This window comes from Drosophila teissieri, chromosome 3L (assembly GCF_016746235.2).
Source record: "Drosophila teissieri strain GT53w chromosome 3L, Prin_Dtei_1.1, whole genome shotgun sequence".
Classification (NCBI taxonomy): domain Eukaryota; kingdom Metazoa; phylum Arthropoda; class Insecta; order Diptera; family Drosophilidae; genus Drosophila; species Drosophila teissieri.
In genome coordinates, this window is record NC_053031.1 from 9,096,271 (window position 1) to 9,119,962 (window position 23,692).

At 47.4% G+C, this 23,692-nt stretch overlaps 5 protein-coding genes across 12 annotated transcripts in view; 3 read left to right on the top strand and 2 right to left on the bottom strand.

Annotated features, from left to right (window-relative positions):
* The first annotated feature begins 701 nt into the window (after positions 1-701).
* LOC122617234 (laminin subunit gamma-1) lies at positions 702-9,745 on the top strand. The gene is made up of 10 exons (XM_043792995.1): positions 702-751; positions 2,866-3,256; positions 3,551-3,684; positions 3,744-3,871; positions 3,938-4,552; positions 5,100-5,511; positions 5,569-8,154; positions 8,214-8,550; positions 8,615-8,915; positions 8,978-9,745. Exons 2-10 carry the CDS (start codon positions 3,062-3,064, stop codon positions 9,187-9,189), a joined length of 4,920 nt encoding a protein of 1,639 aa, XP_043648930.1. The 5' UTR covers positions 702-751; positions 2,866-3,061; the 3' UTR covers positions 9,190-9,745.
* Positions 9,746-10,014: 269 nt separating this feature from the next.
* LOC122618427 (probable RNA-binding protein 19) lies at positions 10,015-13,109 on the top strand. The gene is made up of 4 exons (XM_043794859.1): positions 10,015-10,148; positions 10,202-12,462; positions 12,521-12,643; positions 12,705-13,109. Exons 1-4 carry the CDS (start codon positions 10,113-10,115, stop codon positions 13,042-13,044), a joined length of 2,760 nt encoding a protein of 919 aa, XP_043650794.1. The 5' UTR covers positions 10,015-10,112; the 3' UTR covers positions 13,045-13,109.
* Positions 13,110-13,129: 20 nt separating this feature from the next.
* Positions 13,130-15,256, bottom strand: LOC122618430 (odorant receptor 67b). The gene is made up of 10 exons (XM_043794871.1): positions 14,850-15,256; positions 14,691-14,790; positions 14,496-14,634; positions 14,243-14,437; positions 14,082-14,186; positions 13,859-14,027; positions 13,692-13,797; positions 13,529-13,630; positions 13,320-13,475; positions 13,130-13,263 (listed from the first exon to the last, which is right to left on the bottom strand). The coding sequence occupies exons 1-10, from the start codon at positions 15,044-15,046 to the stop codon at positions 13,207-13,209; spliced, it is 1,326 nt and encodes a 441-aa protein (XP_043650806.1). The 5' UTR covers positions 15,047-15,256; the 3' UTR covers positions 13,130-13,206.
* LOC122618431 (peptidyl-prolyl cis-trans isomerase D) lies at positions 14,482-17,464 on the top strand. The gene is made up of 6 exons (XM_043794872.1): positions 14,482-14,620; positions 15,394-15,749; positions 15,805-15,948; positions 16,039-16,283; positions 16,469-16,789; positions 16,859-17,464. Exons 3-6 carry the CDS (start codon positions 15,867-15,869, stop codon positions 17,360-17,362), a joined length of 1,152 nt encoding a protein of 383 aa, XP_043650807.1. The 5' UTR covers positions 14,482-14,620; positions 15,394-15,749; positions 15,805-15,866; the 3' UTR covers positions 17,363-17,464.
* Positions 17,465-17,472: 8 nt separating this feature from the next.
* Positions 17,473-23,692, bottom strand: part of LOC122618428 (protein furry) — a 47,720-nt gene continuing 41,500 nt past the window's right edge. For 3 of the 8 annotated variants that reach the window (XM_043794866.1, XM_043794860.1, XM_043794863.1), the window contains 8 exons: positions 22,037-23,615; positions 21,466-21,972; positions 20,456-21,082; positions 20,162-20,191; positions 18,647-19,603; positions 18,340-18,585; positions 17,915-18,281; positions 17,473-17,855 (listed from right to left, as the gene is read on the bottom strand). In XM_043794866.1, the coding sequence (XP_043650801.1) occupies positions 17,671-17,855; positions 17,915-18,281; positions 18,340-18,585; positions 18,647-19,603; positions 20,162-20,191; positions 20,456-21,082; positions 21,466-21,972; positions 22,037-23,615 (4,498 nt within the window). In that variant the 3' untranslated portion in view covers positions 17,473-17,670. The remainder of the gene's footprint in view (positions 17,856-17,914; positions 18,282-18,339; positions 18,586-18,646; positions 19,604-20,161; positions 20,192-20,455; positions 21,083-21,465; positions 21,973-22,036; positions 23,616-23,692) is intronic. The other 5 variants (XM_043794867.1, XM_043794865.1, XM_043794868.1 and 2 more) reach the window with 3 other exon arrangements.

Sequence of the window (23,692 nt, forward strand, 5' to 3'; positions counted from 1 at the left end):
TCCAAAATAATAACAATAGTTAAAATTCCATACCCCATTTATTAAATAAAGACATTCATTTAACATTTTTTATCATTTCAACCTAAAACAACCTGCGGATAATAATAAAATAAAAACAATTTTTAGGTTTAACTAAACTTAAATGGTTTATCCCAAATGCACAATGGTTAGATCATTTAAATATGATCGCAAACTGAAATTTTAATGGGCTCTTTAAGTTCCTTCGATGAAACCGAAAGTGCGGCGACGTTAGTGGTACATTAACCTTCTTATCAGCTGTGCCAGCGATAACCTGCCAGCTCCAATAACTACAAAGTAAGCGGAAAGTAGAGCAGAGAGTCCAGCTCTCACAGCCTCCCAAATTTCGAGGCATTTATGTATTGTGGAGAAGTATATTTTGAGCAGACTGCTGTTTAAATATTTGCGCGCCTAAATGAGCAATTAATGGAATTCGTACGAAAGAGCCAGGAAATTAAACCGCACTACTGCCATAAGGAAGATCATCGCAACTCGAGGGCTTTGATTAGTCCAACTCCCGGCCACAAGTACTCCAATCCAACCAGATCCGACTGCTCTCTCTCACAATTTCAGATACAATACACAATCACAACATACAGATACAGATACTGAGCGCAGAGTGCAGAGTTTCACTCAACGAGCGAAGATCGTTGGGCTTCGCATTCATTCCTCGAGAGTCAGTTGAGCATTGGACGTCCTCGTTAACGGTTGCCTGCGTCTTCTGAGCGACGAAGTAAGTGGTGCTGGTGTGGAGCTACTGCATCTGGTGGAACCGAATCCACATCCACTCGTGTCTCAAGTCTTCTCGGTCACCTAATATTTGTTTTTTTTCCAACTTGTTGTTGCTGCTTTTTGACCAGCCAGCTAAGAAAAGGCAAAGAAAAGCCCCCACCTAGATAAAAAATGAAACATGAAAAGTATCTCGCATGTGACGGAGTGTTTCCCCGTGAGGTTCTTGCCTTCGAGGTGCCGATACAATTACACGTAAAACGAGGCAACACAATCCCAGTTCAAAACGCCAGTCAGCAGAAATGCAGCTTGGCAGCAAAGTGTGCACATAAGTTTGAAAAACTGCAGTTAATAATGAATTATGGAATAATAATAGTAGGGAAATATATTTTGGAAAATCGCCGAATAGTGCCCATGTGTTGTGGCTCGACGAACGGTCGCAGCGGAAAATGTATCTACCATATAAATATAGCCGATAAATAAACGAAAATAACGCAGTTGCTGCGCCCTCTGTGCATCCGTGAGATACGAAACGGAGTTCGTAAAAGTATCTGAGCGGTTTTTGAGTGCTTTCCTCCGTTTTCCCTCTACCTGCCGTGTTGTGCCTGTGAGTGTGACTGTGAATGCGAGTGTGAGTGCGAGTGTGCGTGTGTTGTGCCGATGAACCAGTGGATAAAAACAAACCGAGCAATAAAGATACAGACCAAAAGGTGCAAACAAAAACGCACTTTAGCTCTACAAAAAAAAAACCCCGACTTGGGCTATAGTCTTTATATAGAGTGTGATATCAGCTAGTTCGTAGCCCCAAATTCTTATCGCCAAAGGAACTCGTGTTCGTGGTCGTGTTCGTGTTCATAGGCGCGTATCTCGCCGCGGCTCAAGACCCAGTCTATATACATATATACATACTCCCGCTGTGTGCAACATGGGATCTGAAATCTGAATGGAGCGGATGTTCGTTCCGACCATATAGTATAGTGTGTAGTGTGTGTGGTGAGTGGTGTGCGGGGTGTATAGTTCCAGTATCAGTGTTATGTGATTGTATGGACTGAACTGAACTCTGCGCAAAGGGTTCATCTGAAAGTCGGGCGCCCTGACAACAGATTTCGTATAGTTTTCGAACCGTAAAAACAGTCCGAGGGGCTGATAAGACAGGCCATTCAACAAAAGCGGGAAATAAATGGGTGCCATTGATAAACATAGAATTTATGTGCAAACAATTAATAGAACTCAAATAAATCTCGGCTGTGGACTCTGTTCGTGTTTCGGTGTTTAAAAATAAAACGAAACTCTGATTCGGATCGTGATCTCGAGCAGGCAATGCTTTTGGAATAGAACGAGCCGGCGTTTCTAGGAACTCATACTCAAACTGAGAGCCACGATATCGGTATCACTGAATGAAATTCCAGAGGAGTACTTATAACGAATATAAATCCCTTCAGCTGGATGAAGTCTTGAATTCCGCATCTCACCCACGAGAACTGGTATTTTCCTGTATCCAAGGGAATCTTTGAGTTTGCTCTCATATTGCATTCGTTTTCAGAGGATGTGATATCATCTTGCCGCAAATACTGGGCAAATATTTGCTAATTAGTGCCTCTACTTAACTGAATTCATAGAAAAGACACACACTAGTCCTAGAGCTCGGATCTGCAGAATCTAAATTAATCCAACCTTGCAACTAGTGCAGTGCTCATATACGAGTATACTAAGAACTATAGACCTCATTATTAATTGTGGCGGTTGCAGCTCAAAACTGAGAATGGGAATGAGTCGGGGAGTAGATGAAATCATCGCATAGAATTACTTCAAGTTCCCGAATAGCAAAGATACACATGGGGGGCAGTACAACCACACACACTCTACTCGACTGGAGCTCATGCTCGAGCGTTTATTTATGTCTCTGCTTGTTGTTTAAAATTTTCATTTGCAGTTCTCGTTTTGTTTACCCGAAAAGCAAATGAACTCATTGCCGGCCTGGCCAGTAAAGTTTATTTTTCGAGCGATTTGCTCGGCGAACTAATTAAAAATCGGCCCCGGAACATGGAACAATGTGTGCCACACATGTTCTGCGATTTGGTATATCTAAACTGATTCATAATCTCGTGCATTTTCCAGCATATGAAGTCGCTCAGGCACCACCAATAGCAATAGGATATCGTAATGAATTGACGAGCGACACCAAAGTAAAACCTCGAAGGAACCACCCACCAGATAGCCCAGATAGCCAAATAGACTTTGGAACTTCTCCGCTCGTCCTAGCGACACCCGCACCCACCTGTAGCCGAACGAGCCACCCAAAACCGAAGCCACCATGAAGCGCAGCCGGTGGAGCCACAGTGGCTCCTCCACGGCTCGTCTCCTGCTGATCGGAGTCCTGTTCGCCAGCTGTTCCACCGCCATCCTGGGCGCCCAGCGTCCGCCCATCAACTCCGCCGGAGGTCACGAGCTGCGCGGAACCACCTTCATGCCGGCCCTGGAGTGCTACGATCCATACGGCAGACCGCAGGTAAGGAGCTGGCAATCCGAGCCACTGTTTACCCTCATTGTTTGTCCACAAACCAATTGAGAAGAATTGGGAATTAGTCGTCGGGCATTCAGCTGCTTTTGGGCTGGGTCAATTCGAGTGAGAGATGCCAGCTAATTGAGTAATTAAGCGACAGTTTCAGAGGAAGGGAACGAAATCGGGGGGAAGTTCTGGGAATCTATAATTTACTGTAGTCAAAACAGAATAATTTCAATGAATTATAGTTACGTATGTATGGCTATCTGAAGTAAACTTTAACTGTATTATTTATTATAGAAATGTCTGCCAGAATTTATCAATGCTGCCTATCAACTGCAAATTGAGTCAACTAACACCTGTGGTGAGCAGAACGACAACCACTTCTGCATACAAACCATGAACCAAAACCACAAGAACTGCGAGTTTTGCAAGTAAGTAAAAAGGGTCCTACATATTATGTTTCAATAATTAATTATATATTTGCATATAGGTACAATGATCACAATCCATCCTTCTTGACGGACTTGCACGATCCGCAAAGTCCCACCTGGTGGCAGTCGGAGACCATGTTCGAGGGCATTCAGCACCCGAACTACGTGAATCTGACTCTGCACCTTGGTAAGTGTAATTGATAATGAGTTTGAAAACAATATTTTCAATATGTGTATATATTTTAAAATCAAGGAAAATCCTATGACATCACCTACGTGCGCATTCTCTTCCGCTCGCCACGACCTGAATCCTTTACGATTTACAAGAGGACCTCGGAGACTGGACCCTGGATTCCCTACCAGTTCTACAGTGCCACCTGTCGCGACACCTACTCCCTGCCAGACTCGCGAGCCATTCGCAAGGGGGAGGGCGAGGCCCATGCGCTGTGTACCAGCGAGTACAGTGATATCTCGCCGTTGAGGGACGGTGAGATCGCCTTCTCCACGCTGGAGGGTCGGCCCAGTGGCATCAATTTCGAGCGCAGTGGAGAGCTACAGGAGTGGGTCACGGCCACGGATATCCGCATTACCCTAGACCGACTGAACACGTTCGGTGATGAACTCTTCGGTGATTCCCAGGTGCTCAAGTCGTACTTCTATGCCATCAGCGACATTGCCGTGGGTGCCCGTTGCAAGTGCAATGGCCATGCCAGCAAGTGTGTCTCCAGCACGGGAATGCATGGCGAGAGGACCCTGGTCTGCGAGTGCCGGCACAACACTGATGGACCCGATTGCGACCGCTGTCTGCCGCTGTACAACGACCTCAAGTGGAAGAGGTCAACCTCGACGGAGGTCAACGAGTGCAAAGGTGGGTGCATTCATCTCAAATACTAAAGTTTGGTAAAGTAGTAACGTAATATCTTATAGCTACTTTCAAGGAAAAATGAGTAGTTATTCTCCTATCAATATCTGGTTACAACTGAATTTTTTTTCTTAATAAGGACATGTTTGCTGACCTAGCAAAAGTACTCCTTCATAACAAGGCACTACATTTGCTAAACTAGTTTTTCCCAACTGCACTTTCCACGGGGTGGGGAGAGGTGCTTTCAGGTTTTCAATTAGCTGGACACTGCAGCCAGTCTATACCTTCTTTATAAGGACAGACCACTTTGCCGTTAGAGTCAGTTTTAGTTGAGAGAAGCGACGACTGTCCATCCATCTGCATCAGTCATGTTTGTGCGTAGCTTGCCAGCGGTCTTCTTTTTGGTGCTGCCTTTTGTCCAGGGCTGGTCGCATGATTACAGCTTGGAGACCAATCTTATAGGGCCAGAAGTGCCAAATTGGTACCTGATCAACTGTATAACTAGTTCTAAAAGAGATGAAGTTAAGAGACTAACATTTATCATAATCCTCAGCTTGCAACTGCAATGGATTGGCGGACAAGTGCTTCTTCGACGCGGCGCTGTTCAATCGGACGGGTCATGGAGGTCACTGCCTGGACTGCCGTGAGAATCGCGATGGACCCAACTGCGAACGCTGCAAGGAGAACTTCTACATGCGCGACGATGGCTACTGCATCAACTGCGCCTGCGATCCCGTGGGCTCCAGATCGCTGCAGTGCAACAGCCACGGCAAGTGCCAGTGCAAGCCGGGAGTGACCGGCGACAAGTGCGACCGCTGCGACAACAACTACTACCAATTCGGACCCCATGGATGCCAGCAGTGCGGCTGCGACAGTGGTGGATCCCAGCAGAACCCTCCCGCCTGCGATGCCGACACTGGAATCTGCTTCTGCAAGGAGAATGTGGAGGGCAGGCGCTGCAATGAGTGAGTTATTCCGATGCAAAGCCATAGACAATCTTTGCTTACTCCAACTTTTCATAGATGCAAACCGGGCTTCTTCAATCTGGACAAGACCAATCGGTTTGGCTGCACCCCCTGCTTCTGCTATGGTCACACCTCCGAGTGCATGACTGCACCAGGCTACTCCATTGTCTCGGTCACCTCCAATTTCAACAAGTTCAAGGAACGCTGGACGGCCGCCGATTTGAACCAACGCGAGGTGGACATCAAGTACAACCAGTACAGCCGGAGCATTGGAACCACCGCCCAGGGCAACGAGCACGTCTATTTCCAGGCACCGGATCGCTTCCTCGGTGATCAGCGTGCCTCCTACAACAGGTTCTTGAAGTTCAAGCTGCAGCTAGTTGGTCAGGTGGCCAATACCGGAGTCAGTGATGTGATCTTAGAGGGTGCTGGCAGCCGCATCTCGCTGCCCATCTTCGCCCAGGACAATGGAATACCCGACCAGGGAGTCAAGGAGTATACCTTCCGGCTGCACGAGCATCATGATTACCAGTGGCAGCCAAGCCAGTCGGCGCGTGGATTCCTTTCGATTCTGTCCAATCTGACGGCCATTAAGATCAGGGCCACGTACTCGGTGCAGGGTGAGGCCATCCTGGACGATGTCGAGCTGCAGACGGCACATCGGGGAGCCGCCGGTCATCCGGCCACCTGGATCGAGCAGTGTACCTGTCCGGAGGGTTACCTGGGCCAGTTCTGTGAGTCCTGTGCTCCAGGCTATCGCCACAGTCCCGCGCGCGGTGGTCCCTTCATGCCTTGCATTCCCTGTGATTGCCATGGTCATGCTGACATCTGTGACTCGGAGACGGGCCGGTGCATCTGCCAGCACAACACCCACGGAGATAACTGCGATCAGTGTGCGAAGGGATTCTACGGAAATGCCCTGGGCGGAACTCCCAACGACTGCAAGCGTTGTCCCTGTCCCAATGATGGTGCCTGCCTGCAGATCAACGAAGACACGGTCATCTGTACGGAGTGTCCGAAGGGCTACTTCGGCTCCCGTTGCGAGCAGTGTAGCGATGGCTTCTACGGCGATCCTACGGGTCTCTTGGGCGATGTGCAGACGTGCAAGAGCTGTGACTGCAATGGCAACGTGGATCCCAACGCCGTGGGCAATTGCAACCGGACTACGGGCGAGTGCTTAAAGTGCATCCACAATACGGCCGGAGAGCACTGCGATCAGTGTTTGTCGGGCCACTTTGGAGATCCCCTGGCCTTGCCCCATGGACGCTGTGACCGCTGCAGTTGCTACGACGCTGGAACCGAGCAGGATGAACAGAGTATCACGCGATGTGACCAAGTCACCGGTCAGTGCCAGTGCAAGCCGAATGTGATTGGAAGGGATTGCGGAGAGTGCCAGCCGGGCTACTTTAACATCCGATCGGGCAATGGCTGCGAGAACTGCCTGTGCGATCCGGTGGGCAGCTACAACGCCACCTGCGATCGCTACTCTGGCCAGTGTCACTGCCGACCGGGTGTGATGGGTCAGCGGTGCGATCAGTGCGAGAACTTCTTCTACGGATTCTCCAGCGAGGGCTGCAAGCCATGCGAATGCGACGAGAGCGGCTCCAAGGGATTCCAGTGCGACCAGAATGGCCAGTGTCCGTGCAATGACAACGTGGAAGGACGTCGTTGCGATCGCTGCAAGGAGAACAAGTACGACAGGCATCGCGGTTGCATCGATTGCCCCGATTGCTATAACCTCGTGCAAGATGCCGCCGATTTGCATCGTGCCAAGCTGTTCAATCTCAGTCAAACGCTGGACGAGATTGCCCGCACGCCGGTGACCAATGACGACGAGTTCGAGGCCAAGTTGAAGGCGGTGCAGGAGAAGGTGGGTATCTTGGCCCAGGACGCCCGCGATAATTCCGGCGAAGGTGGTCAGACCTACGCAGAGGTCATCGATGATCTTCACAAGCACCTGGACAGCGTGAGGGAGCACCTGGTGAGTGCGGATAAGTTCCAGGCTGATGCCAACGCGGAGATCGACAGGGCGCGTCAGAACTACACCATTCTGGACCAGATCACCGAGAGCGCCAAGAAGGAACTGCAGCAGGCACTCGACCTTCTGAATGACGAAGGTGCCCAGGCTTTGGCCAAGGCCAAGGAGAAGTCCGTGGAATTTGGACAGCAATCGGAACAGATCTCGGACATCTCTCGGGAGGCTCGAGCCCTGGCCGACAAACTGGAGTCGGAGGCCCAGTTCGATCTGAAGAATGCCAAGGATGCCACGGATGCGGTGGAGAAGGCCCATCAGCTGGCCAAGAGTGCCATCGATTTGCAGCTAAAGATCGGCAATGAGCTGCGTTACGAGGTTGGCTTGGAGCTGAGCCAAGTAAAGCAATCCCTGGGCGTCGTGGTTCAGACCTCCAAGGAGGCTCTTCGCAAAGCCAACGAGGTCTACGATACAGCATTGACCCTGCTCAATGAAGTGAATCGTCAAACCCAACCGGAAATCGATATCAGTCAGTTGAAGAAGGACGCAGTGGCGGCCAACGAACGAGCCGATGAGCTACTCAAGCAGATTACTGAGTTGTCCAACAGCAACGGCGAGCTCTTTGCGGATTTCGAATCGGAGCAGGAACTGACTGAGGCGCTGCTTAAGAGGTGAGTGCTCTAATCCATATTTCATATTACCTCTTGGCTAACTTGATCCGTAATTACAGAGCTGAGCAGCAGCAACTGGAGGACACCGAGCTGCTGGAGCGAGCCAAGGCCGCCCACGACAAGGCCACCAAGGCAGTGGAACAGGGCGACAATACCCTAAAGGAGGCCAACAATACCTACGAGAAGTTGGCCGGCTTCCAGTCGGATGTCCAGCGCACTTCTGAGAGTGCGGATAAAGCCCTGCAGACGGTGCCCAACATCGAGAAGGAGATCCAGAATGCGGAGAGCCTGATCAGCCAGGCGGAGGAGGCGCTCGATGGTGCCAATAAGAATGCCAACGAGGCCAAGAAGAATGCCCAGGAGGCGCAGCTGAAGTACGCCGAACAGGCCTCCAAGGTAAGTCATTCAGGGACACCCTTTTATCCTATTTCCTTACTAAATTTGTACACTTTGTTGACAGGATGCTGAGCTAATCCGCCGCAAGGCCAATGAGACCAAGGTGGCTGCCCGCAATCTGCGCGCGGAGGCCGACCAACTGAATCACCGTGTGAAACTCACCGAAATGGACATCGTCGTATTGGAGGAGAGCTCGACCAAGGACGACAACCTGGTGGACGATGCCAAGCGAAAGGTGGGTCAGGCCAAGGCCGATACCCAGGAGGCCCAGAAGCAGATCGAGAAGGCCAATAATGAGCTGACGGCCATCAAGGATGAGCTGGAGAACCTCAAGGACATCAACACGGGCGATTTGGATAAATTGGGTATGATAAAGAAATCATTTCCATACTGATTAGTCTTATGAGTAATCTTATTAATCCCGCAGAGAATCGTTTGGCCATTGTGGAGGGTGAGATCAATCGCGTCAACCTGACGGGCCGAATCGAAAAGTATCGGGAACAGCGCACCATACAGAAGAATCTGATCGACAAGTACGATGCCGAGCTGAGGGAACTGAAGGATGAAGTCCTGAATATTGGACTTATTTCCAAGGCCCTCCCCGATAGCTGCTTCAGTCGCAATCGCCTGGAGCCCTAGAGCTCTGCGAAGCATCCCACTCCCCATAACAACTACTTCAATTTTAACTAAGAACGAAGATCAGAGACGAGACGAACAAATCAGATTTATGATAGAACGTAGACGTTGAATGAAATTATGTAATTTTAGTGCCTTAGCCGAAATATTCTGTTTAGTGACCCAGCCCAAGGATCCACAAAGGAGACCAACTGAGCAACGTTAAGCTTTAACGCATCATCGTTCGCATACTGTATGCCATATACTATAATGCTACAAGGATACCAGAATGATGATGACCACATCGAGAATCAACTGCCAACTGTGCTTCACCAGTTTCAAGCCAGCCACGGACTGTATTATATGTTAACAAAAAAAACACTAAACGAAACACACAAGACCTTATTATCCTACAATCCGATAATCCAATCGCATAACTATATCTCTGCCGTAGCTCCACCGGAAGTCTATTCTAAACACTTATATATTAACATATTTGTCATCTACGTTTAATGTGCCAATACAATTACCATGTATCTTTGTGTATAAGTCGCTTAAAGAGTTTCCCTTCAAAATATAACTTTTCCAACGTTGTAATTTTGTAAAATACCACCATCTAAAATTGAACTGGGAAGTCGAAGTTAGTGGATTACTCTTACTTTAGCACTAATATCTTTGATTGCTGATTTACCAACTTTAAATTTGAAAGGAAACAGAACTTTTAAAAATGTATTTTAATGTATACATGTAAAATGTAATGTAAGGTAACGAAACCGATTAAACGATGGACTTATCGATAATATACAAAATATCGACGGTTCCCGATACAATTGTTGGTACTATCGTTCTTTTTGCATATCTAATGCACGTGTTGTTTCAATTTGTTTGTAAACAAAAGTGTTCTTAAATGAATTTTTAGCTGCAGTCCGACAAATTAGCTACAAAATATGTCACGAATTATAGTCAAGCAGCTTCCCAAGCACGTTAGTATATATATTCATGCAGAAAAACGCATCTATTTACATTGAAATTGTAGATCACCGAGGACAAACTGCGTCAGATTTTTGGTGCCCAGGGCACGATAACAGATCTGCAACTCAAATACACGCCCGATGGAAAGTTCCGGCAATTTTGTTTCGTCGGTTACAGCACCGAGGAGGAGGCCCAATCGGCCATCCGGCACTTCGACAACACATGTATCCAGACCAGCCGGGTGCGCGTCGAATCTTGTGCTGCCTTGGGTAGTGAAGATAAGCCACAATCATGGAGCAAGTACGCCAAGGACAGTAAGAAGAACCTAGACAAATTAAAGGAGAAGGAGAAAGAGGAGGCGGCCAAGGCTAAGGAGTCTGAGAAAAAGAAGAAGAAAGAGAAAGTTGACAAGGTGGATCAGATTTTGGGCAGACACAAGGACGATCCGGAATTCCAGGAGTTTCTGGAGGCGCATGACAAGTCGCGAACCCTGTGGGGAAACGATTTGGGAATAAATAGGAACCAGGAGGACGACGAAGGGGACGAAGAAGAGCAGGAGGAATCTCCAGCTGGCAGAGATGACAGTGGAGTGGATGCAGATGCAGGAGATGAGGATGAGGATGGCTCAGACAATGAGGCGGACGAGGAAGAAGACACCGCTAAACTGGCCGAGAAACCCATTAGCGATCTGGAGTATATGAAATCCCTGATGGCAACCACTTCCGGCGATGCTACCGCAAAGAAGCCCAAAACCAAGGCGGACAAATCAAACCTGGAGCTATTCACCATCAAAATACACAATGTACCGTACAACACCAAGCGCCAGGAGGTGCTAAAGTTCTTCAAGCCCCTGAAACCGTACTCCGTTCGTCTGCCCAGCAAAGTTCACGGCTTCTGCTACGTGGGTTTCAAAACTGAAAAAGACATGGCCAAGGGAATGCTTAAAAACAAGAGTTTTATCAAGGGCAAGCAAGTATTCTTCTCCGACTTTACCGAGAAGAACAAGGTGACCAAGGCGAACAAAAGTGGACAACCATTGGCACCAGCCGCCGTCGATGCGGGCAATGCGAAGTGGAAGCATCAGCAGGACAGTTTATCCAAAGAAGATGACATCTCCGAGTCCGGTAGGATATTCTTTCGTAATCTGGCCTACACTACTACCGAAGAGGACCTGCGCAAGCTTTTTGAGCAGTTTGGTCCGGTGGTGGAAGTAAACCTGCCCCTCGACAAGCTTACACGGAAAATCAAGGGCTTTGGCACAGTTACCTACATGATGCCGGAGCACGCTTTAAAGGCTTTTAATGCCCTGGATGGCACGGATTTCCATGGCCGTCTCTTGCACCTCCTGCCTTGTAAGGACATCGAAAAGGATCCTAAGGAAGATTTGGACGAAAACGATGCCAGTCTGTCATTCAAAGAAAAGAAAGCCTTGAAACTTAAGAAGAACGCGCAAAAGCCAATTGGCTGGAACACATTGTTTCTGGGTGCTAATGCAGTTGCAGAAATTCTCGCTAAGCAATTTAAGACCTCAAAGGAACGCATTCTAGACACCAGCGATGGTGGCAGTAGTGCCGCCGTGCGCTTGGCTTTGGGAGAAACCCAAGTCGTCATCGAAATGAAGCGCTTCCTGGAGGAAGAAGGCGTACGTCTTGATGCTTTTGACGAGCCCGCCAAGAAACGCTCCAACAGTGTTATACTGGCCAAGAATCTGCCGGCGGCCACCGACATTTCAGAGCTTACCCCCATCTTTAGTCGATTTGGCCCAATTGGCCGGATTGTGCTTCCTCCCAGTGGCGTTACGGCACTCATCGAGTACTGTGATCCTTTGGAGGCAAGGCAAGCTTTCAAGAAGTTGGCCTACAGCAAATTCAAGAATGCCCCACTTTATTTGGAGTGGGCTCCCGAGCAGGTATTCTCCAAGACGCTTAGTGGAGAACCAGTGATTCCCAAATCGAAACCGAAACCCAAGGAGGAGCCAAAGCCAGAGGAGAAACCGATTGTTATTGATGAGAAAGCTGAGGAGGATACTAGGGCAGAGGATGCCGATGATGAACCCGAACCGAATACAACACTGTTTCTACGGAACCTTAACTTTAAGACCGTACAGGAAACCGTGGAGAAACACTTCCGCCATTTGGGCAGCATTCACACCGTGGAAATTGCCAAACGAAGGAATCCCGAAAATCCCCGGGAATTCAACTCCCTAGGCTACGGTTTCATTCAGTTCAAGAAGTCCTCAGTGGCAGAGCACGCTTTGAAGAATTTGCAACTCACACACATTGATGGCAATCCTGTGGAACTGAAGCGCAGCGATCGGGTGCTCAAGTAAGCCGCGGAAAACAAAAATATATTTTTAGTTTGCTAACGTTATAATCTTCTCCAGGACCCAAGATAATGAAGGTGCTCAACGTCGACTGGCCTCTCAGAAGAAGCAAACGGGAACCAAAATTCTGGTGCGAAATATTCCCTTCCAAGCACAATACCGCGAAGTTCGAGACATATTCAAGTACGTAGAGGTCATACCGGTTAAAAGAAATTTTAATGCTATTGCTAATCTGTGTTTTCAGAGCTTTTGGCGAACTGCGCTCTTTACGTATTCCCAAAAAGGCCACCACGGGCGAGGACTCGCATCGTGGTTTCGGTTTTGTTGACTACATGTCCAAGGCAGAGGCAAAACGCGCCTTCGACGCCCTAAGCGCCAGTACGCATCTTTACGGTCGTCGTTTGGTACTTGAGTGGAGCGCCAATGATGACAACCAGGACGTGGAGGAGCTTCGCAAGCGGACGGCGGCCAAATTCGGCAGCAGTCAGGCGGCCGATGGGGCCAAACGCAGTAGAAAGTCCTTCTTCGATGTGGAGGGCAGTGTTCAGCCAAATCAAGATGAGGACGATGAAGAGGAGCAATAGTGCTAAGACGTAGCGTGAAAATGTAGAAAGAACACGATATAATAAATACAATTGTTATATTTTAATAACTCCATTTTAATAACTGCGAAAAACTAATAATATTGAATTCTTATAGCAATAACTATATAGTCCCGGGTGGGTTCTGTGCAGAGGTACATCAACCTATTTATTGTTCATGTTGCGCAGGAGCAAAAAGAAGTTTGCACTCAACCGAAAGACCTGAATGTAGAATTTTCATAATGGGTATGCCATTAAAGACAGTTTAAATACAATACCTGCACTAGGAATTTGTGGGAGAGACTAGTAAAGCCACCCACGCTTAACACAAAAGTTCGACGTGAAAAAAGCAGCATCATTTTGATCATGAACTTGAATTCCCTGGACTCATTATACCAACCACAGTTGTACCAATCGTGGAACAACAGTTCACTCTGAAATTCAATAATTCCTTAAATAAAAATTATAATAATATAATACAATATACCTGGCTTTCCACCTTCTGTGCACTCACGTTGTACAGAGTGATCTCCAGAGCTATGGTCACAAAGTAGACCATAATCATGCCCATCCACACCCAGCCAACTTCCTAATGAAGCAATTTTAAAATAAGTAAATACATACACTATAAGGTTTATAAATTTACTGACCAATACTGTGCTGATCTTGTAAAGCAACATGCAGATCAAAATACTGCTTACGGAGCACTGAACCAGGATGATATACTTGAAGAGGTTTTCAATTTGATTGTGATGGCTAAGTGAAAATTGTTTAAAAAAGTTGTTCTTAAAAGCCATTTTAAGATCTAATCCTCTACCTTGAAATGCGAGCGAAAAGTCTTACGCAACATTGAAGATATTTAACTCTCTGGTTTTTGGGAACGAGGATATCCGAGGTAGAATTTTGTACCAGAAAGCGTAACACTTTTATCAGACCAGACTCATATCTAGTAAGGACCACAAAAAGGCTGTTAAATCCAAAAACGGCTAAAGAATAGAGTTGTTTAATTATTATTTAAGTAAATAAGTTCGAAGAGTCACCGAAAAAGCACCAAAGAGGACCAGATTGAAGTAAGAAAAAACGAATCACATAGGATGGAAATTCATATTTTCCCAATTGCAAATAAGGAACAATTGCAGGGTAAGCTGTAATATAAATCAATTAATTTAGAAGGCTAAAATAGTAACTCTAGTACACATACTCAAGGTCATTTCACAGGTATCCTTATCCTTGATATAGCAATCGAAGATATATTGAAAGTATGGTCGTCCACAATAGTATAGAACCGGCATGCAAACGATCTTGAAGAAGAACATGACCTGGCGATCGATGATCATCCAATTGTTAAGCAAAATCAAACTAACTGAGCTCAGAAGTTTCTTTTTCCGCGGCAATTCTTTTTTAAAGATTTTAGGTACATATTAAAGCATATATCTTTGATTTTACTGTCTTACCCAAGCTGGAAAGCCCCAGGGACTTTAATACTTCGCCTGTCTCTGTTGAAAACACCAATTGGGAACACGATTCCACTTTGCTCTGAAAGTGAAACATCTTTACCACTCCAACGCTCAATTGAAAGGTAAGTAAAACCGCCTAGTGAAAAATATAAAGGATTAGAAGTACTTAGGTTAAGTATAGGCCACTCATACCTCAACGTAGGTCTCGAAAGAGATCATATAATTTTCCATGATGAAGGCGACGAGACTGTAGATGATACTCAAGTTCACAATCAATACCGCAATGCGAGTTCTAGATAGAAAAACCTTTACTTTACTGAAAAAATGTTTATATGGTAGGGTTAACCATACAATCGGCAGTATTTGGAGCTGCGCTTCCTCGGTGCAATATTAACACCCAGTGCGTAGGCACTGTACTCCACCCACTGAAGCCCCAGTTTTGGCAGCATGTCGATCCGCTCCAGCTCCTGATCCAGTTGCTCCTGCATTCCGTATAAATGAATCCTGTACTGCTTAAAGAGAAGCCGTATCCAACGCTTTTTATGCATTTGCAATGGCTTTCGGGTCTCAATTAGGCAGCCCAAATTATATGGTTCCTTTAGAATAATTTGCTATAAGTTGTGGTTATTGTGCAACTCGGCAGGAGACACAAATAATTATACAAATTGGATGGGCGTTACTCAAAATCATTAAAAATGTACAACTCATCGAATGTCCATAACTAGAAATCCTCAAGAAAGGCTAATAATGAAATTAAAGTCGGGCATGATTGGTATTAGTGTTAGCAATATCGTGTAAACGGAAACGACGCCTTGACAAGCTTCTTATTGTCCGCACAACGAATTTCTTAAAGAAAGATAATAATGTCGTTAATTTCCTCCCAACATTTTTATAGGAAGACGTTTTCTGCGTGCCTGGCTTCCTTTAACCTGTTACCTACTTCTCAACGAACCTAGCATACCCTCATACTCCAGGAGTGACGGGTATAAATAGTTTAGGAAGGGCTATCAAAAAGTTCAATTGCTGCCCACGAAAGCTTTAAATGCCAACAGTTAACTTTTTAACTAAAGACAAAATTTATTTTTGAAAATTTTTTCCGTTATTTTAAATTATACATTTGCCTCGAAAAATACATTATTTCTACTAGTCTCGACGCAGTGATGTAAATTGACACAGACTATCCTACATTCGTTGCCTACCGCCAGTTCAAGGTTTTGCCGTTATCCGCACACTGTCACACTGCGAAATAAGGTAAACAATTTTATTCGCAACTCAGAAATCGGGTGATAATATCGGTTTGGACTAGCCTGGACTACTTGGCGGGCAGTGATAAGTCACATTAACCAAGGCCCGCCCCTAAGGGCAGAAATGGAGGAACGCAAGCTGCTGCGAGCGGTGAAATCAACAAATCCACTGGTCTACCTGGACATTTCCATCGGCAAGGAGGATGGTGAGTGGAATCTGACCGAGATTGAGGCCATTGCCATGCCAACCAACTGAATCTGCTACTCACACAACTCACACATATGTAATGTCACAGCGGGTCGCATGATAATTGAGCTGCGCAAGGATGTTGTGCCGAAGACAGCGGAAAATTTCCGTGCCCTGTGCACGGGCGAATGTGGTATCGGTACTCTGGGCAAACCGCTCCACTACAAGGGCACTAAGTTCCACAAGATCAAACGAGTCTTCGTCGTCCAGAGCGGGGATGTGGTCAATAACGATGGAACCAGTGGCGAGAGCATCTACGGCCCAGTTTTCGATGACGAGAACTTCGAACTCGCAGTAAGTTCCACTTTACAATACGAGGTCACGGAAATCTCTAGATTCTTCACTTCAATAGAAGCACTTACAAGTGCAAACAAAGGATTTCTTTAATATTTTGTGCTAAGCCCTAAATCTGTTGGTATTATGCTACCATTTATGCAGACGTCTAATAACCGCATGATATAACCGATAATCTCCCACAGCATAACGAGGAGGGCGTGGTCAGCATGGCCAACTACGGCAAGCCAAACTCCAACAACTCACAGTTTTTCATTTCGGCCGCGGGCTGTGAGAATCTGAATGAAACAAACGTAGTCGTAGGTCGTGTTTTACGTGGCTTGGGTATTGTAGCTGAAATGGAACAAAACTGCACTGACGAGGGCGATCCCACGGCGGAGGTCGTGATAAGGGACTGCGGAGAGATAGCTCCCAATGAGAACTGGGGCATCGAGTGCAACGACGAGACGACGGACAAGTTGCCTGCTTATCCCCAAGACTGGCCGCGCAAGCACGATAAGTTCACAGTGAGTTAAAGTCATATTTTTCATCATATCTATAACACTGACCTCATATTACTACTTGTTGTGCAACAGGCAGATGCGGCGGTGGAACTTCTCACGAGCATTCGCCAATCCGGTAATCACTTCTATCAGCTTGGCCGCTATCACGAAGCGCGGGCTAAATATCGCAAAGCGAATCGCTATTATAGTTACCTGAGCAGACAGTTTGGCTGGCAGCAGCTGAACCCCCTCAAAAAACACCTTGTCGATGAGGATCTGCTCAAGGTTGACGGCTTCTCTGTGGTTAACAACATAAATGCAGCCGCTGTGGACCTAAAAGTGGGCAACTATTTGAGCGCTAGAGATGTTTGCAACGAAGCCATTCGTCTAGATCCCAAATGTAGCAAAGCTTTCTACCGACGCGCCCAAGCGCAACGCGGATTGCGCAACTACGAGGAGGCCATCAACGATCTGAAAACGGCTCACAATCTTCTGCCGGAGAACAAACAGATCGTAAATGAACTGAATAGCACCAAGCAGCTCCTGGCCCAGTACAACCGACAACAACGAAATGCCCTTAAAAATCTATTTGCCTAGCTGGCAGCCAGTCACCATTTTCATGGCTTCTTTAAATGTAAATACTTATTAATAAATAAATGTTGATTTACCAAGTCAGTGGTTTACCACAAGAAGGTATAATTTGGTCGTTTTCGTTGAAAAGGAGAGGATACACGTATTGTGCTGTAATTGATAAGTATATTGAATCGTACCTAACTTACATTTGTTCGTACACAATAATAATGATCGCTTACATACACCGCAGTGTCTAATATGCAGCCTACGCACTAAAAGATTACATATAAAAGGGAGCTTACATCTGCGATTAACTTAGTCTACAGATAACTTTAAAGATTTGTCACAATGTCCTGTTCGCTGCGATTCAAATTGCCCGACGCGCCGCCTGCCGAATAGCTCTTCATGCTGATCTCCATGTTAGTCAGCGCGCTGGATACATGATACAAGTTCTCTGACAGAATGGCATAGATTTCGAACAGCTCCGAGTCGGATTTGGATACTATAAAAGCTTCTGCTGAAAGAGTAAAAATCTGTTAGCTAGGGAGCACTTGTATCATTTTCTTAATAACATACCTGTGCGATCCTTCATAATACCATGCGCGTAAGCATTTAGTATCACGGACATTTCATCCCATTTCTGGCGATTGTCCCCGCAGCTATAGCTAAATATGGTAACGTTTTGATCACCGCTTGCGTTAAGCGTGGAAATCCGTCGATACTGTCGCACATGAGCTATGGCGCTGGGCCAGCGCTGCAGATCGATGTGCTCGGTAAGGGCAGCCTCGAATTCCTCTGGGGTCATTGGCAAACCAGGAGACGGCGTTGGCGTATGCTCGCCCTCCGTCGAAGTGGATGACTCTAAGCAATCCAATTCGGCCTCGCTGATGTAGCGCACCAGGGCATCGCGAACCAGGGCATAGAGATCGGATATGTCATGCATCTGCAACAGGATTCGTTATTATAGTTGGTTATAACTGAAATTCAGTCTTTTCACTCACGTCTTCATTCATACGGAAATGATTAACCACATTCGAGGATATCTTATGATTTGATTCGATGAGCAGCAACAGTTGGAACATCAGTTTGTAAAGCGAGCGGCCCAAGTCGAGGACTACCTCAGTGGAAGCAGGATCGAAGGGCATATAGGCTATGCTGGAGGTGCTTGGCAACTCCAGCCCAGAAGCAGCCACATCCGCCTCGTTGAAGAGCGACAGTTTGCAACTGGTCTTCACTGCATCCAAACACTAAAAGCAACACAATTTGGTAAAATAAATGTCATTCCATTACACAAATGAGTAGGCATACCTCCAAAACCTGATCTTTACGATCGAAGAAGGTTTCCAGATGCTCCTGCACCTCCAAAACATTGAAACGCAACGTCTCGAAGAGCTTGGGTGTGGTTGCCTGGAGCTCGCTGCACCAAACCTGCGGAGGATCAGCCCGAGAACTGAGTAGATCCGTGAAAAGAGAGATCCTGTTTCCCAGTTGTGAGCCAATGCCGGTAAAGAACTTCTTCGCCTCCTTGGAAATGCTGACCGTTTTGAAGGTGAGCTCCTTGATCAGTCTGTATAGCTGCTGCAGTAGTTCCGAGGTGTGGGCCGATGGCTGATTGACCAACAAAGCCTGCAACTGGCGACGCCAGTTCTCCTCCGCCTCATCATGAATGGCGGCGAATCGAATGATGCCCGGAAGATGTGGCGACGCATTGCAGGGTGTAAGGTCACCTAAGTCCCCAGCACTGGATCCACTGGTATCGCTACGCGACACCGAGTTGCGTCGCCTGCGCTCCCGAAGACTTAACGAAGTGGGGGGCACGGCACTGAACCCGGACTTCAGGAACGACTGTCGATGATCCTCGTCCAATGGCGACTCAGATTCGGCCTCCTCGTCGGATGAATCGTCCGCAATCTGTCGTTTCCTCTTACTCAAAATGGGTGTCTTATCACTGAAGCTGTCCTCCAAGGCGGATGAGTGACCTCCTTTAACGGAGCCACCAATGCCACTTCCGCAATTCAAGCGATCCTCATCGCCCTCGAAGAGCTGATGACGACGAACTCCCCAGTTGAAGTTGTCCGTGGATTCGCCGGCAATACTGTCCTCGTACTCCAGGAAATCAAAGTCCTTGAAGACGGTAAAATCGGGCTGACCATCGTCGCGCCTCGAACCGCTGCTCAGGTCACCCTGAGGACCCGAAGTTTCTTCCGTAGAAGAGGCGGCCGAAGACTGGCGCTCCATCAGATCCGAAGATTGGCTGAAGATCACCTATAGGTTCAAGTTACGAGGTTAGTTAAGCTCACAAAAAAACACCGATTAACACTTAGATGAATAATATAGAAGTATAGAGTAATTAAGATAAAGCTTACGCTTTGTCTGGTCGCAATCGATCCGGTTAGTAGTGACGTGCTCAACGACTAAATGTGTTTAGATAAAGAGTATATAAACGAAAAGTACAGTTTGAAACAAAACATGCAACATGCGAACGGAACAACGGAATAGGAAAGCAAAATGACGGTACTTCTGTGTGACTGGATGGTGTGGAATGGAACACAGGACAGAAGACAAAAAAGGATGATCAATGATCTTGGTAATGAAATGGAACACAGGACAAACACAAAAAAGGATGATCGATGATCTTGGTAATTTTCAAATCAGAAAGAACTTGATATCAACATAGAAAACACGTTGCTTGCTTAATATTCGAATAGAACTGAAAATATCAAGTTCAATATGATTACAATTTTTCTGTAAAAGCTACCACATGCGAGAACTAAAGTCACAGAAAGCTAAACTAGACGCGGCACATAGAAACGTGTCCTTTACCTTTGAGCAAATTGAGTTTATGAAATCGTCCTAGATATGTTTCGATTTTGGTATCAGATTGATTGGTTAATGATGATAATGCGTGTTAGTTTTTTTTTGGTTTGGTATTGAATTTGGTATTGGTATTTGGTTTTTTGTATTGGTATTGGTATTGTTTACATGAAAGAAAAAGAGTTAGAGGTAATAATTGATAATTGCAAAAATGCATGAGAAGAGGGGCGCTCTAGGGGAGCCTAAGGCATGCACCTGGCTATGTACAAGCGGTCGGCTGGTTGGATTCTGGGCAACACTTACCGATGGCGACTTGGGCAGACCGACACGCTGCCCGCAGGTGGTCAGCAGATTGACCAGGCACTCACGCACTCGGCACTGAGACATCCAGGGTCGTTTCCATCCGCTCAGTGGCACCGTATCCGCCGGCGAGAGGCTGGCACTCCGACGCGGAGAGTTGGGTGTTCCGACCACGCTGCTGCCTGCTCCGATGGCATGCTGCTGCTGTTGGTGTTGGGCAGCTGCTGCGGCTGCCAAGGCGGCCACATTGGTGTTGGCACGCTGCTGTTGCATCTGGGCATTGGCTTGCTGCTGAGCAGCACTTGGCGCCACCGTCACGGTGGTAGCATTCGTCAGAGTGGAGTTCAATGAGGAGCTGCCCGTGGTGGAGACGGCTCCACCGGCCACCGGCTCCTCCGTCTTCAACAGGATACGCCGACCGATCAGCGGCGTTTGCGAAACGTCAAATGTAAACTCCATTGTGCGACCGGCCAGTTCCTTTTTACAGAACATATCCGAGTCCGGATATGCGCCATAGAAAGAGAACGATAAGCCGGCGCTGCTGCCGTCGCTGGGTGGCACCACCTGCAGGGACGAGCTCCGGGTCACGATCAGCTTCAGGATCTTCAGCGAGTCCTTCCAGTAAGCCGTCTAAAAGTATTAGATTGGAAATAGTATTAGTATTTCAGGTTAAAAGCAATTAGTATATTAATATAGGTTTAAATGTTGTAATAAATAAAGTGAGCTCCTCAGGCGATGTTTTCTTTTGAAAATTTATTTGATTGCCTACCAACAATAATCTAAATTGGAAGCTCGCTGGGTTATTTAGATTAGATGTTGGCCCATAAAGGCAGAATAATTATAATAAACAAAATACACTTATCTCTTGGCAGATTTATGGCATAATAATATGAACTGGTTTAAAGTTTCAACGAGATAGCAGTACTTTTGATGAAGGGTTTATGTTCTAGACTGACTTTTTGTTTGCACTGGCGAGGGGGAACCCCCTAGATACACATATATATTCTACTTACGTCCAGATATTTGCCAATCGCCCTCAGCAAGTCGGCATTTATACTCTGAGCCTGCGGAGCCGACAAGTCCACGTAGTGCAGCATGCAGTGGATAACATTCAGTACAGGCACCTGCACCTGCTGCGGCCCCTTTTCCAGGACCTCGATGAGAAACGCCACCATATGGAGGCCCATGTGGGCATAGGTGTCATGTAGATACTTGACCACACACTTGGTCCACTGGAACGACTCCTTGCAGAAGGTCTTTCGGCTGTAGAGTGTCATCACAGTGCCCAGGTTCTCCAGCTTGGCGCCCAGCTCCGTTGACACCTGAGCAATGTTTTCTGCACTGCGGATGCAAATTTCATTGGCATCCTCGTAGTGCAGCAACATGTAGGGCAGCAGGGCGATCACATTCATGGGAAAGGCGCAGCTTTGGGTGGGATCACAAACGGGAAGGGTCAGCAACGGGGCGAATTGGGACAGCAGGGTTATGGTGGGTTCATATGTGGCACTGTGTGTGCAGCCCTATGAAAAATGAAGAACATCATTAATAAATTTGAAGATATATTGAGGGAATTCAGAAACCTACCTTCAAGAGCAGGGCATGGACACCTGGATAGGCTGTCCACTTCAGCTGCTGCTGCAACTTCTCCACCTTATCCCGAGCATCTGGCCGATCCAATGGTAGTCGGTGCAATACCCTGGTCAGCAGGCGGAGTGCCAGCATGAACTCATGTTCGTAGTCCGATTCCAGCAAGGAAACAGAGAGCCAAAACAGTTGCGCCAGGATGGTCATTTTATCATCCTGCGTGGCCGTATCACCCAGCATCTTCAGACTCTGGGCGCTCCGGGAACGGGAAAGCGCTGATCCAGCGCCACCGCCGCCAACGCCGAACTTGCAGACGACGCTGCGCTCGAGATCGATTCCGGAAGATCGGTTTCGCAGCTCCACCTGCTTGTCACAGGGCGAATTGTTTGCCTTCCGTCCGCAATAGGACACCGAGTAACTGGTGCTCCTTCCATGACTGGGAATCGAGTAGTTTGACGATTGTGGCGTCATTCCCGATGGTGATTTCTTGCCGGGCAAAATGGAGTTCGGACCACCATCCTTGTTGTTCAGATTTGGTGTGCTCTTGAATATATCCTTCATCACATCCAGGGGTCGGAAGTCCGAATCCAAACTATCCACTGCCGCCTCTAAAGTTAGAAGCAACTCCGTAACATATCCCTGCATATCCTCACCCTGCTCCGCCACGGTTTCCACCAATCTGGAGAGAATATCCGATAGCATTCTTGAATTGATCGGCACATTTAAAGCCCGGAAGATCTGCAGACATCGACCGGCGTAATGACGCGATGAGCAGGATAAGCCCAACTGGAGCGCAGTCTGCGCCCAGCGCTCGGCGATGCGGGCTTGCGGATAACTATCTGCAAAAACCTTGACCATGTGCTTGAGGAAGCAGCTCAGTTGCTCTGCAGACTTAACAGCCCACACCTTGGCCGTAATGTCCTCATAGTTCCACAGTGGCTGACACGTGTCCTGGGCAAGGAACTTCAGCAGACTCTTGATCACATGGGCAATGGGCATACTGGGACCTGGTTGCGGAGGAGCATGCTCATCGGGATGGATCAGCGGCACCTCCGAATTCTCCGAGTTATTCGGATTTATTTGCAGGGCAGCAGGAGTGGCTGTCAGGCCAGGAGGCGTCGTGGTCTGACCATTCTGGGCACCCGTCTGCTGCTGATTCTGCGGCGTTTGTGATAAATTCTGCTGATGCGCTGCTATGATCGTGGAGCTGGACAGATTGTGCTGCAGGGCATAGGCCGCCGCCTGGGGACTCACGTGCAGCAGATAGCTGTCGAACTGCTGATGAAGCTCCGTAAAGTTATTGTCGATCACGGGCAGAGCTGGTACCGTGAGTCCCAGGTCCAGTTTACTGGTCTCGCTGTTCAACAGAATACGCGCCACCGTCAGGTGATCATTGTGCTCCGCCAGCACGATTAGTAGATTGACGCACAGCTGCTTGCAGTGCTCACGCACAATGATGCGGGTGTGGTCCAGTCCCAGGAACAGGATGTGCAGCATCAGCGGCAGGTGAAGGGTCCAGTCGATGCCCGGAATGCCGTCCACTACAATGTCGGTGAGCAGCATTACGGCCACATTGCATCTGCAAGGGAAACCATCATTAAAACTGATGTATATACTATGGCAACATTAGAGGAACTCCGTATAGTAAGGTGGATT